A 15,008-nucleotide genomic window follows, 5' to 3' on the forward strand; every position below is an offset into this window, starting at 1 on the left:
TCGGCGGCTAGAGACTGGACGATCAATGTCATTCGATGGGAAGAACTCTATGATCCTGCTCTGAGAGGTGTTTGATGATGTGGCCAAGCCCCGTCGCCTGAGTAAGTACTCTATGTCGGACTCCCTCGTGAATGAAGGCCCCGAGGCATCTCTGATTTGGGTAGGCGAGGAATCTGGAAAGGAGCCCGGAGCCGTCTCTGAACAGGCAGTGGTAGCGACCTCGGATCTCGTAGTACACTGGGCACCTAAAAATAAAATGCTCCTCCGACTCAACCTCCTGATAGTTGCACAATATGCATAAGCGATGCTTCCTAGGAATCCCCTCTACTCTGCTGCTCTCTATGCGGAGGCGGTGTGATGATACCCGAAACTGTCCGATGGAGATCCGTAGTGAGTGAGGCATATGAAGCTCAGTGTACCCCGGTGGTGTGATGAATCCCTCCTCCGAAATGTGAAGACAGTAATCTCTGTAGAAACTCAGCTTCACTGGAAGCTCCCTCGGCTCCAACCAGGTTCTAAAGGTATGTAGCTATAGGAGATCCTCTCGAATGACCTGGTTGGTATGTGGCCCAATCGGGATGGTGGGTGGGAGTACCGGAGGGGCATCTAAACTGTATTGAAAAGGAGGTATCCTATCGATGTGGAACCCTAGTCTCACAAACCATATGTGAGTCCGTGCATACTTGCATCACTCGTCTCCCTCTGCTGCCAACCTCATGGAGGAATCGAGAGCCAACCATGGCAACCTCTGTCTCCCTGATGTGCAGTCCCCATATGATCTAACCCGGTGTAGATATGTGATGGTCTGAAAGGCTGCATCTAGCTGGAGTGGAGAAGCACCAAACTTGGTCTGAATGATGTGATGTGGTACAGACGGTTTCCCCCGGATCATCCGTGAGAGCATGAGGATCTGCAAGCGCTCCACCCGTGTCCACTCTATCTCTGACATGTCAGGCCCCCAACAAGGGCTGCCATACATACCGGCTGGTCGGGACCAAGGAGTCGAAGAGAAGAGCCTTGGTCCGAGGGTCCTGGAAGTGGGAGTGAAAGCACTGTCTCTCTAGTCGAGCCAGTGAGGCGTATCCCTTGCTCAGTCTGGCCTGCATTGCTGGTCTCATTGTGAAGATCGGGCCGGAGAAGATGACCCCCCCAAGTAAGTGTATGAGGATACGATCTCAACTGGTGACCCACCATAAACAAAAAGCTTGCAGTGCATCCAGGTGTCGCTGGAGCCCCTCGGGTGTGGACGACAAGAGTGCCACGTCATTTGCATAAAGAAGAATTCTGATGATGATCCCGGCAAGTGAGCAACCAGTCTCTCTGAACATCCCCATGAAAGTCTCAAGCTCATCGATGTAGAGGCCAAACAGGGTCGGTGATAAGGGACAACACTGTTTGACCCCTATGGTACTCAGGATCTCATCTGTACAACTTGCGCCTGTACGAACTTGGCCTGAGACTCTCTCATACAGTGCCATGACTGTCCAGATGATCTCTTGATCAAATCCAAGTGTCTGTAGGCGTGTGATAAGACGAGCTTGAGGTACTGTGTCAAAGGCTTTGCGGAAATCCACAAAGCAACAATATACCCTTTCCTACCTTGTGGATGGGGGTGATGGTGTTGAGTGTCCAAGTGCGGGGGAAGCCTAGGCAAACAACCTGGTGGGAAGCTTTGATAGGATCGGGGCTAACGTGTCGATCCCATATGCGATAAACTCAGTGCATAGCCCCTTGTGATCCTTAGCTCGGCCATTGTGAAGTTTCAATGTCGCGTCCTTGACTCCCCTCTGGTGAACAACGTGCAAGTGGTGGGACGAGGTGTGTGTATGAGGTCTGGAGTGGGCTGGTGTGGGACATCATATAGATAGTGTGTATACGTGTGCCAGACTCGTGTCGGTGAGGGGTGATGGGGACCTACGCTCAAGGAATCTCCGCAAAAAATCCTTAGAGTTGCTGCTGTACAAGATGTGCAGTAGCAGCTTCTCATTTTGACGAAGAAAAGCCTGCTTCTTTCGACGTACGAGACGTCGGTACTTGCGTACCGTGTCTGGTGTGTTCGGGAGGTGACATCTGGTTTCAAGTCGGAGCTGTCGGCGATTAGCCTTGCACTTCGCATCGTACCAATTGTTGCAGGGTACAGAGCCAAGAGGTGGTGGTCTAGTGGACCGTGTGGTGTGGGGAAAGATTTGGAGATTAGCCTCGTGGAGTGTGCGACTAATCAGGGCAGCATGGTCCTCTATGAGTGGTATGTGATCGATGTAGGTTAGGAGTTTGTTTAGGCGTCCAAAGTAGGCCGGTGAGAGGCTGTGATCAAAGTGTATGTCGTGGTAGGTGTCGTGCTTCCTATGTAGTGTGTGTGGTGTGGCTATGATATTTGGGAATTTGCCTCGGTTTATGCTTCACAAACTTCTGCTTCCAGAGCCTCCATGTGGCATGCTATTGCTTCTTACCCATGGCGATCTTGTGCTCTTCTTGGTGGAGACTTTAATAACTCTCCCATGTCTTCTGACAATGCTACTCAAAGATCTCATATGATCCCTTATGAAAAGCAATCATGGGAAGAGTTACTCACCACGACACATGCGCAAGATTTATGGACAGCCATGCACACTGGAATAGGGGGCTACACCTATCATCATAATGCCTTTACTAACTACTGGGCTCGCCTGGATAGATGGTATTTACTGCAGGCTCAGCAATATACAGATTTCTGCCTTCATATTGAGATTGATCACTCCCGTGGTCTCTCTGACCATGCTCCTTTATGGCTGCACATTCAGTTTGGTCAGCCCTGGGATGACATGCCCTTGCATTCCATTCGGATGAAACATATCAATAAAGGCTATTTGCAGCATGCACATTTTCAACAATTGATCCGACATGCCATAATTCCTCTTGCAGCACATGTCCATTATGACAGTAATTTTGCATGGCAACGCCTTGTGGACAGGCTTCAGCATGCCATACATGAATATGGGAGTCATTTTATGCTTGATTGGAGAGCTAAAGTTCAGCATGCTAAAGCAGTGGTTCAATCTTTGACTGTACTTTTTCAGATGCAGCCCCTTTCTTCCCAACAAATGGACACTCTCGCTCAGTCAAAAGCTCTTCTGCAAGCTAATGACCGACGTAAATTGGCCAAGTGGCAGGTTCGCGCATGGATGACTCAATTTTTGGATAAAGGATGCTCTTCTAAATCCTTTTTCAAGGGTTACATGCTTTCAGGAGAAAGACATCTTGCCTCAGAGTCCGCAAACGGGATGGTGAATGGACTCGGTCTTTCTCAGAGCTTCAACATGAATGCTTTTCTTACTTTCAGAAGCTGTTTGCACCCCCTAATACTACTTCTTTGCAAGAATTACAAGCTCGGGAGACTCTTTTGCATCAAGTGCATCCCATTATCAACCCACTGGAAGCTCTCAAACTGGATATGCCTTTCACTGATAAGTAGCTTGATGATGCCTTGTCTCATCTTAGCCCTGGTAAGGCACCGGGGTATGATGGTCTCACAGTGGAGTTTTTCTTACACTTTTGGGAGGATCTTAAAGGTGTCATCCTACAAATGATTAATAACTCTTGGCACACAAGAGTACTCCCCTCCTCATGGAAGCATGGCATAGTTAAACTCATTCCCAAGAGGAAATTGTGTGAGCATCTTATGGATTGGGGGCCCATCACATTGATGCCCGTTGTTTACAAACTCTTTGCTAAAATGCTAGTGCACCGTCTTCATCAAGTGCTTTATGAGGGCTTGCATCCTTTGCAATATGGTTTCGTCCCTCGGAGGCAGATTCATGATAATATTGGCAATGCTCTCATGGCTATTGAATATGCAAAATATTCTGAACAGGATGTTTTTATTATGCAAGTGGACTTTGCCAAAGCTTTTGACACGGTCAACTGGGATTTTATCTCACAAACAATGGCTAAGATGGGCTTCGGGCCAAAAATGGCTAATGTCATCTACTGTTTATATGCTGGCTCTACAGCCCAATGCATCCTTGGAAATTCTCTCGCAATCTTGGTCCTTGGGTCGTTCGGTTCGACAAGGATGTCCACTCAGTGCCCTGTTATATGCCATTGCTACTCACCCACTTTTCTCATATTTGGATCATCTTACCGCACAAGGTCTTCTCACTGGTCTTCAGATTGCTGGAGCCCCTTCCTTTATTGCTCAGGCCTATGCAGATGATTCTTTTTTTATGCAACATAATTCTCCACAGCAGTTGAAGACTATTATGGACACTCTTTCTTCATATGGCTTGGCTGCTGGCATGAATGTTAATTTTGATAAATCTAGCCTCATACCTTTGCATTCATATGATTGGCATACTCTTCTATGGCATGGGCACATTATGCAGCCCTATGATGTGGTCCGCCATCTTGGTCACCCTATTGGCTGGCACATCACTAGGAAACAACAGTTAAAGTGGATTTTTGATAAGCTTCATGCCAAACTCCATTATTGGAAGCTCTCCACTTGGCCACTCCATGTTAGGCTCCGGATTGTCCAGTCGATTATTATGGCTTATGTTCAGTATTATTTGCCTTTGATGCACTGGACTTCTCAAGACATTTCTGCCTTTATGTCTCACGCTATGGAACTGTTATGGAAAACAAAGTCTTCTGCTAAAGCTCTAAGACTTATGAGGATGACAAAAGTCTGTTCCCCAAGGATGCACGGTGGATTGAATGTGCTGAATATTGCGCACCATGTCTTGGCCAGGAAAATTCCTCTTCTACTCACCTTTTTTCGTCAGAAGCAGCCATGGACTCATATGCTTGCAACCATGTGCACGTCCTTACGTACTACTGCACATGGTGCATGGATCACTGATTTTTGGGAGGTCATTTTGGGCAGATTTGTAGGCTCTATCCCGGGTTGCCCTTTTGCTACTTCACTTATTAGCGATTGGCAACAGGTCCTTTCACATGCTCATTGGGCCCCTTCCGTTTTGTCTCATGCCAATTCCCTTCGGCAAGAAAGTATTTACTGGAGTGCTGTTTTTGATCCTCCATTGGCCCTCCAAGAGCCGATTCGGGCATATAATCTCAGCAAATTGGGGATCAGGTGTATAAATGACGTTGTTGATGCTACTGGTCAAATGCTTTCCTTCCCTCAAGCCATGGCTTCTTATCCACTAGCCATGCATCACAGGTTTATTTGGGGAAAAATTGCTGAATTGCTGCAGCCTTTTCTTCCCATCCCTCCTTTATCTAACAGGGACCGATTACACGATTGGCAGTTACACCTGGTGGGCTCAAATTCTCGTCCTATTACTCTTCCTGACCTAACGGTTAGCACGACATACTCTTTCCTCCAACCGTCACCATGGATTCACTTACATGCTAATTCTCTTTGGCATATGGCAAAATCACTTGCTTAGTGGCGAAAGAATCTCCGCAATTTATGGAGAAGCAAATTGCCTCTCAAGCAAAAGCTTTTCCTATGGCGTTGTCTTACAGGAACCTTATCCGTGGGGGTCACTCTGGCTCAAGGAAGGATTGCATCTGCTTCTTGTCTTCGATGCATGGCCCCTTCTGAAACGGTGCCTCATTTGTTTTGGATGTGTTCCAGCACTAAGACCTTCATATGCAAAATTTCCATGTCGCTTCGCCTTCGTTTCCCTAACTCTCCTTTTGGGAAACATTTTTGGCTTTTTGGCAGACTTCCTACAACCCTGGTCCATTACTCTTTATTTTTGAACTGGGTCGGATATTGGGCTTTTTGGACCATATGGCATGATCACAACATGAGATATTTTGGGAATCCGTTCTTGCAATCTTATGAATATTTCAGACTCTCCCTACGGCAATCTATCTATGATGCTTGCCATCAAGGAGATCTTCCTCAGTCATGCCTGGAAATAGTTTTTCTTTGCTTTTGATTTCCTGTTGAGGCTCTCTGTTTTTTGAGACCCTCATGTAAATTTTGCTGATAATATAATCATGGATTTACCCCCCCAAAAAAAAAAAAGGGGTGGCGATAGTGAAGAATAGGTATGTGTGATCAGCTCCTGGAGGGAGTGGTGCTACGGTGAAGTCGGTGATACATGAAGTGAAGGTAGGGGATCCCATGATGTAATCTACTACACTAGTTCCCCCCCGTGTGGGAAGCAAGTAAAACCACCTGAGGAGGGCCATAGGTCGAGCCCGTTGTAGATGATGAGATCATGCATCCTGTCCAAATCAAGGAGCGCGTGTCCATATGGTGTAACAGGCCCGTGTCGGTCCGATGAGGTCCTAGTCATACCTGCTCCGTCTAGGTCCATGTCTGGCAGCATGATAGAGTTGTCTCGGAAGTCCAGGAGTGGTGCCTGTCGCGTACTTGTCCTGGCGTTGAAGTCCACAACAAGGAGAACTTCTTTGCGGGCCAAAAGGTCTGGGATATCCTGATGTAGGGTCCATATGGCGATGTCTCACCCTCTTCTCGTGCCACTCTGGCGAAGTGGGACGTGTCTGGCGGGAAGTAGCATATTGCTATGAAAAGGTCACGGGTGTTTGTGCGTCGGATCTTGATCCACATGAATCGGGAGTGTGCCTCTTTCCTCTCAATGGAGATGGCTCCAGCGAGGGAAGACCTGTGCAATACTGCGATCCCGCCTGATCCTCGGACTCCTCCTGTATCTCTCGTCTCATCCCTGAAGGCTGACTCCCATGTGTAGCCACTGGCTATCGGTAGTGGACGCTCTGGGCTCTGGTGTGTCTTCGTGTAAAAGACTATGTCTCGTCCTGTATAAGACTCCGAGAAGTTCCCTGGGTTTGACCATAAGGTGCCATTACAGTTCCAAATGGTGCAGTGTAGGGTCTCGAAAACCTGAGTCTCATAGGCCCTGTCCCCCTAGGGAGTACGGGTGGGAGCTTGACGGGTGCCGGTCAACAACCTACCATCTCGGACCACGGTCCATTTTCCCTCCTTACGGGCAACATCCCGTTGCTGCAGAAGAAGTCGTTGCTCCTCAATCTGTAGTGGTGTCAAGTCCTCGTCCATGGACATGCTGGGATGCTCTCGTAGAGAGGCTCGGCGTCGGAGTGTCGCTAGTCGAGCATGTGAATCTCTGAAGCGAATGACTAGGGGCTGCTCTCGGTTGGGATCTCTCCCAACACGCCATGCTCCCTCTATGCCATGGTCGGGGATCCCCATGGTGGTGGTCACAAAGGTAATCACCTCCTCCATGGGCGTCGTAGTGGTGCTGGTGCTGTCTCGCGTGATCCCTCGTATCCAGATGTTGAGGGCCTTCGAAGACCTTTGCTGTTGCTCCTGTATGGCGGCTGAAACGGTTGCCTTTGCGGGCTCCCGTTTTGCCACGTCCACCCATCTAGTCGTCTGTGCTATAGCCGACTGTATCGTGGTTATCTGTGCCTCCATCTCTGTGACTGGGGTTCGTCTAGGCGCTGCTCTGAGGGTCCCGAGCTCCTCTCGAAGCTGTGTGATGTCGTGTCTGAGTCCGTGGATAAGGGTGCCCTGCTCGTGTATAATGTGGGTCTGCTCTTGGGTGTATCGGGCCTGTTGTTGGGTGTAATGTGTCAGGTCTGCCTGACAGGCCCGGAGAGAGGTAGGAGATCGTTGTTGTCGAAGAGGGGGAGGAAATCGGTGTCGGATCTCTTGTCATGGGTAAACTTTAGCTGAAGGAGTGGTTGGAGGAGATATGGCTGCAGATGAGGCCATGGTTGAGGCTGAAGATGAGGCATATCCCATCTTATGAATTGCTTTGCTATCCACTCCGAGTCCACTTCGGTTGAGATGCTTATTCATATCCTCGAGCTTTAATTGTTTTCGCTGGTTTTTGTCCTCTTTCTTGATTTTGTCTTTGTCTTTCTCCCCTTTTACCATTTCGAGACGTGAATCTTGTTATCTTGTATGTTTTCCCACTTTATTTTTTTAGGTCCTAGTGTGGGGGCATGACCAGCCCCCCCATTGTCTGAATGAAAACTGTCATCAGAGACGGAAGAGGTTCGTGTGGAAACAGGATGCGGAGGAGGATGGGCGAACAGCGGGTAGGAGGGAAGGGCAAGGGTGGATAGGAAAAGTGGAGGTGGGAGGAGGTGGAGCGGATATGGGGGGACCGTAGGTGGGCGGAGAGTCAGAGCAAGAGGTGGAGGAAGGGGGAGTTGCCGCAGATGGAGGAGCTGCTCGGGGGGCAGCAGCAAGCGGAGGAGCAGAGGTAGAGCAAGAGCAGAGGCAGACGGGCAAGAGCTAAGTGGGCGGGGACAGAGGCGGAGTAGGGGCGAAGGAGCTGCAGTGAGTAGTGCGGCAAGGTAGAGGCAGGCAGAGCAGGAGGGAGGCGGAGGAGCTGAGGCGGTCAAGTAGAGGTGGTAAGCGGGAGGAGCAGAGGTTGAAGGCGGAGGAGAAGAGGCGGGAGGCAGAGAGCCGAGGTGGGTGGGAGATGGAGGAGTAGAGGCGGGCGGGGAAGGAGCAACTATTGAGGGCGGGAGGAGTAGAGGCGAGCTTAAGGAGGAAAGGAGCAACTGGTGAGGGCTTGAGGAGTGATGGCGCAGCCAGCCTACTGAGCCCTGTCTACTGCCTCTTCTTAATCGAGGCAAGGGGACGACTATCAAAGAGGGAGCAGGGTGTGGACTGCAGTTCAGAGAGAGAGAGAGGCATGTGTACTGCCCAGTCAGTAAACCCTAGCGTTCATGTTGTCTTGTCTTTAGATGTTAGTCTACTGTGTATTTAACCTAACAAGAGGCAGCCTAAGAGATCTTGCATCTTGGGTTTTTTAATGTACTACATTGTTGGGTGCTCATGACGTCAGTGGGGATGTCATAGTAGCTAGTCCCTGCTATGCGTGATGGAGTTTATGGTTTTCAATCTTATGAGTGACTATCGTGAGATTGAAAATGCACTATGTTGTGTTTCTAGAGGATGAGTTTGGGATTGTTCCTGGATTCATCTAGGTGTATGCTTCTACCGTATTAGCGGACATGCAAATTTCACCTTGTGAAGTTTTCGTCCAAGTTGCGGCCTGCTGGTATTGCGATAATTCTTTCTATCTTAAATGGTGTGTTGCCCTATTAGCTAGATTTAGATGCTCGTTTGGGAGAGAGTAAAATGAAATCATTTAGACTTCACAAGCAGTTGTAGCTTGAATGAAGAGATTTTGGACTACTTTTTGATTGGCCTTCTCCTTTAGTGCTAGCCTTCGTCATGGCTGAGTCTGCCCTTCACCTCAGTACGAAGACTTTGTATAAATTGATGCTCAAGTATGTGTGGGTGTGTGGATTTGTATGTGTGTGAGTATATTTTTATACTATGGTGTAAACCCACTGTTGGGCGCTGATGACGTCAGTGGGGATGTCATAGTAGCTAGTCCTTGCTATGTGTGATGGAGTTTATGGTTTTCAATCTTAGGAGTGAATATTGTGAGATTGAAACTGCACTATGTTGTGTTTTTAGAGGATGAGTTTGGGATTGTTCCTGGATTCATCTAGGTATATACACGTCTCTGCAACTTTCTGGCCTTCACGCAACATTCTGGAAAGATATGTAATTACATATTTTTGTTATTCTTATATGTATATGTATCGTTTTAATTTCAATATATAATTACAAGCTATATGATGACTGATTAGTTTGCAGCAAGCTGAAATAATGGATTGTTTGCTGCTTTACAGTGTGCTCATGGGAATGCTTCTCAAAGCAGACCCATGGGTTTGTGATTGCTTGCTATCTTGTCATGCTTCAACCACGGACAATGCGACTATTGATGGCATGTTAAGTTGATCTGAAGCTTAATGATTCTGGATTTTTCAGGCCCATGAGGAAAACGTTGACCGAGCAAGGGGAGCTGTGAAAGCTATGCTGGATTTCTATGATGTAGTTACCCATGACATAATGTCTTCTAATTTAAGGTTTGTGCACGTATTTTAAAGATAGGGTTTTCTATGCATTCGTGGTTCCCATAATTGTTACTGAGATTGTAAGGAGTTACTTTGTTCGGTCCTGGAATTTGGCATATAAAAGTGTGCAGACAGGTTGTTAACTCTAGGCAATAACCTTACTGGTTTTGTGGGATTAAGATTGCTTGCTGTTTTCTCAGATGACTTCGTGTGGTGGTTCTGAGAGTGCAATGTAGGAAAGATTTGGTGTTCCATGGAATTTTATATCTGCGCTATGGACATCCAGCTGGTGTGTAAAACCTGGTCTGTGCTGCATGTGTAATGTGATTTGTCTTCTGTTAATGTTATCTGTCTTCTGGGTGCCTATGCAGTGCAGTGACATCACACTCATATGATCTGCCTTTTTGTGTGTGTTCTCCCAAGGTATCGCAAAGTATAGTGCCGGGGTGGTTTGTTTAGCAAGTGCAGTGTGATAAACTGGGTTGTATGCAGCTTTTGCATGTTGTCTTGCAAGTTTTACAGGTGGTCCTGCAGATTTGTTGCGTAAATGGATCATATTATACTAGTGCTTTGTTTGGAAAACTATGCCGTTCATTGATTGCCTTTGGAGATTTGTAATTGAGATGCGGTGCATAGGATATTGATGATGCCTGAGGTAATGAATCTCTACACTTGTGTCTTCAGGAGGGAGTACGAGGAGTTGGGTGGTATTGCACAAGCACGGAAGGAAGGGCACCTTTTTTCGGTGTTGAAGTGGCCTTCATCACAGGAAGATGTAGGTTGATATTTTAGACTTGCATTGTGATGGTCTTTTATCTGGGTTTTGTTATCTAAAGCTGTTGGAATTCATGGTCGGTATCTGTTTGCACATATTGTAATATGAATGTCATGTAAACTATGCTTCCGTTGGATGTGATGTGCGAGTCACAATAAAGGATACTTGATTTTTGTTGTTGTGTTTTATTCTTTTAGCAATGTGGTGTTACAGTTTAAGAACACAATTTCATGTTGTGAGGTTTGTATCCAAGTTGTGACCTGCTCATGTTGTGATAATCCTTGCGATTTCAACGGTGTGTTGCCTTATAGCTACATGTTCTAAGGATGTTGGATTGGAGCGGCTTGTTGGGGACAGAGTAGAATGAAATAACCTTGTCTTTACATGAACCTGTTGCTTGGATGGAGAGACTATGGGTTTTTTTCCGATTACTGTTCCCGATACATGATAGGATTCATTGTTAGAATTATAGATATAATTCAGCAGTGACCAATGTAATTTAATAAGCTAGTTAGGGGCACTTTTCCCTCTTTAAGAGGTTTTTCCCCCTAACCGCAATTAGTTCACTAACTATGGTTAGTGACTACTAAGGTTTTGTCACTAGGACAAAACCTTATCTCTCACTCATTGAGTTGTACACTTCACACTCTTCTATTGAAACATAACTTTCAGCTTTTAGCTCTCCAGCTCTCACTCTCTTGCTCTCTCTCACTCTCAAATTTCTCACATTTAGTATCAGAGCATTTGATCCAGCTCCCTACTTCTTCCCCGTTGAGCTCCAGCTACAACCCATGCTTCGCTAGTACACCTCGCCCGTACAGTCCGTACGATTGTACGGAATTCGTACCGTACACGCCATACAGATCTGCAACGCACAGGTCGTCATACATCACGTCCGTACAGTTCGTCGTCAGACTGTACGGTTCGTCGTACGGTTCCGTATCTGTACGAACAGCTCGCTGCTACCAGCCGTACCGCTCGTAGTCATCGTCCGTACCAGCACGTACGTTCTCCGTACTGTCATCCGTACTTCCGTACTGGTCCTGCTTCTGTACAGCAGGTAGTCCTCTGATTTCGTACAGGAGAAACTCGCAGGTGATCTTTGGCAGGCACATTTTGTAGACAGCCATTGTTTGGCTCAGTTTTTTTGGGAGTACATTTGGGGCATTTTGTTTGTTGCAGACATTGCAATCATTTTGTAGTTTCGGAGCTACACTTGAAGCAAACATTGCAGATTTGGTCTGAAATTTGGGGCTTTCTGCTGAAATTGCTCAGTAGAGATGTGATATTTGCTGAAAATTCAGCTCACACTCAGGCTGAATTTCAAATGCCTTCTTCTTTAGAGGATGTCTTTGAGGGGTTGCTACCCATTGCCTTGGGTTCCCCCGCTGATTTTTCTGATGCAAATCAGAATTTACAGCCACCTCCAGATGCTTTAGTTCTGCCACAGGACGTCTTGGCCCCTCCACAGGCAGTGGAACAGGTGGTGCAGCAAGAAATTGCAGACATACATGCAGCAAAAACAGTCCCAAACTGGCTGTTACAGACTCTCAGGGAGAGTAAAATTGATGCTCCGTTACCTGGCAGGACTTGTAGTGCAGCAAGGCACATGGAAGGTGCTAATTCAGTGGAATCAGCATATGCAGGTACTCTTCTTGATGAGAAGGAGCTTGCCACATTCGAAGAGGCAAAGGACAATGTGCATTGGGTGAATGCCATGCACGATGAGTTGCAGTCCATTGCAAAAAATCAGACTTGGAATGTTGTAGACTTGCCACCGGGTAAACATGTCATTGGCACATGATGGGTTTTCAAGGTCAAACGGAAGTCAGATGGCTCCATTGACAGATATAAGTCAAGGCTGGTTGCTAGAGCAAGAAACAATCTACAGTGGCTACCTCATCATGTGAAGCTGAGTACAGGGCAGCTTTCACAGCAACAATTGAATGTATCTGGCTGCGACGTCTATTTTCTGATCTTCATCTGTCTTTGGAGGGTCCTTCTCCAATTCTCACTGATAGTCAGAGTGCCATTGCAGTGGCAAAGAATCCAGTGTTTCATGCTCGCACGAAGCACATTGAGGTTCACTATCACTACGTCAGAGAGAAGTTGCATGCAGGAGAGATCAGTATGATCTTTGTGTCCACACATGACAACGTTGCAGATATTTTCACCAAAGCACTACCACGTGAAAAGTTTGAGGCCTTTCGCAGTGCCCTGAACTTATATCCGTTTGGTGATTGATCAGCCTTGTACATGACATTGGCACTGCAGGGGGGTGTTAGAATTATAGATATAATTCAGCTAGTTAGGGGCACTTTTCCCTCTTTAAGAGGTTTTTTCCCCTAAGCGCAGTTAGTTCACTAACTATGGTTAGTGACTACTAAGGTTTTGTCACTAGGACAAAACCTTATCTCTCACTCATTGAGTTGTACACTTCACACTCTTCTATTGCAACTCAGCTTTGAGCTTTCAGCTCTCCAGCTCTCACTCTCTTGCTCTCTCTCACTCTCCATTTTCTCACATTCATTTGTGGCTGATCTGCCTTTCATGTCTAGGGTTCTGATGGAAAAGCAGTGCTATGTGAAAATTATTTCATGACTTTTTGGGGTGGTTTGTGGGTTTTAGTAACACTGTTGGAGGGGCAGTGCCAAGGTCTTTTTAAACCAACCTCTGCTAGGGAGTCCAGAGGTGGGTAGGATGTCGCAGTAGAGGCTTCTGAATGAGACTTGTTTCATGTCAAATGGGTCATTAAACGTGTTATGTGTGGACATGTTTCCATTGGGGGGGAAGAGCAGTTAGTTTTTAAAATGGGACAAGGCCATTTGTAAATGAAGGAGGTATCTAGAAGATTGGGGATTTCTCTCGAGAAGGCGTGCAGAAAAGGGGACCACGCTGCCTAAATTCGGGAGATGCAATGTACAGTTTTTGGTGAGAGCTTGCGATGGAAAAACTACAGTTTGTGTCAGACTGCTCTCTCCCTCTTCACCCCTGCTTGCATCTTGGCAATGAAACACATTAATATTTGAATCCCAGTTCGGTAGTTAGAAGTTCCTTGTCTAATTGTTATGTCAGCCATAATCCCGGAATCGTCTGATGTGGTTATGGTGAAGCGGGAAACCAGAGGGCTCGACAATGCTTGGTTGATGGGAGCCTAGAGGGTCGGGGACTAGGAAGTATCATAGGCCTAGGCAAGAATGGGGAGTGGAATGTTAAGGCCTAAGGGCAGAAAGATACTATGGTCCTTTATGGACATGTGGCACTCAGGTGGGCTCCAAGTGGCAAGCACTGGGTTCAGGGGAGGTTTCTAGAGAGAGGCTCACAGGCTTCACAAAAGGAAGAGAGGAGAGGGAACTCGGGACAGAGTTCACGTACGGATTTAAGAAGGAGCACTCTAGGAATCGAGGCTGGGTGGTGAATTAGAGAGAGCCCTCTTTTGTGGTCATGTTACATTGGTATCAAAGCCATGATGAAGACTTGGTGTTGAAGACTTGAAGTTTCATATACGCCGACTCGTCGAGACTGCAGACAGTGGAGAGAATTCAGGGGTTCGGGGAGACTGAGTTGGTTTTAATGACTTCAATTTTCACGCGGATCGTGGCGGTCAGGATTCAGGAACGTTGAGTGGAGAGCGTCAATAAAAGCTGGCTGCTGTAGCCTTTCAGGAATGTGAATTCAAGGTCATGTAACGTTGAAGCTCCCAACTCCCGAGTCCCAACCTTGGGCTTGAGCCTTGAAGCATATTGCAAATAACAATATTTGCGCTGCGCTGCGCAGCCGCCTCACTAAGGCTATCAGTGATGCTTTAGAATATCGTGATTCGTCGTCAAACTGGCTATTGTAGCAGCCTGCGAATCGGCGCGACAGCAAGTTCTATTAATTGATCAGTCCGCGCAGCGCTCAAGACTTAGTCTCCCTGAGTCTGCGAGCCCAGCCTCGTAACACGAGCTCATACTCACAGCCATTTCGGGAGACAAGCTGCAGTTGCTGTGTAGGGCACATAGCTTGCTATTCTCTCATGGATTTTAACCAAGAGCCCCAATGACAGTGGGACTCAAAAAAGAGAAGGTTCAAGTGGCCAAAGACTTTCTTGAAGATATGGATCTAATGCTGAAGTTAGCTAAAGATAGAATAAGAAGAGCTCATGATAGAGCACGAAGTTATGCAAACCCCTATCGTAGAAAGTTGGATTTTGAAGTAAATGAGAAAGTCTACCTTAAGGTACCTGAATCTTCAGAATCTCTAAAGACAGGTAAATGTCTGAAGTTGTCTCCTAGGTATTGTGGGCCATTCACAATACTTCAGAGGATTGGAGAACTTGCTTACAAATTAGCCTTACTTGAGGGATGTAGAGTACATCCAGTTTTTCATGTTAGTAGGCTAAAAAGAAAGT

The 15,008-nt window shown here is 46.9% G+C and overlaps 1 protein-coding gene across 2 annotated transcripts in view; it reads left to right on the forward strand.

Annotated features, from left to right (window-relative positions):
• LOC147885741 (callose synthase 9-like) overlaps positions 1-15,008 on the forward strand; it is a 273,087-nt gene that overhangs the window by 142,687 nt on the left and 115,392 nt on the right. For both annotated transcript variants that reach the window (XM_087396032.1, XM_087396031.1), the window contains exons 28-29: positions 9,755-9,852; positions 10,525-10,615. In XM_087396032.1, the coding sequence (XP_087252158.1) occupies positions 9,755-9,852; positions 10,525-10,615 (189 nt within the window). The remainder of the gene's footprint in view (positions 1-9,754; positions 9,853-10,524; positions 10,616-15,008) is intronic.

Source organism: Dipteris shenzhenensis, chromosome 25 (genome assembly GCF_047967505.1).
Source record: "Dipteris shenzhenensis isolate YYH24624 ecotype China chromosome 25, Dip_SZ_1.0, whole genome shotgun sequence".
NCBI lineage: Eukaryota > Viridiplantae > Streptophyta > Polypodiopsida > Gleicheniales > Dipteridaceae > Dipteris > Dipteris shenzhenensis.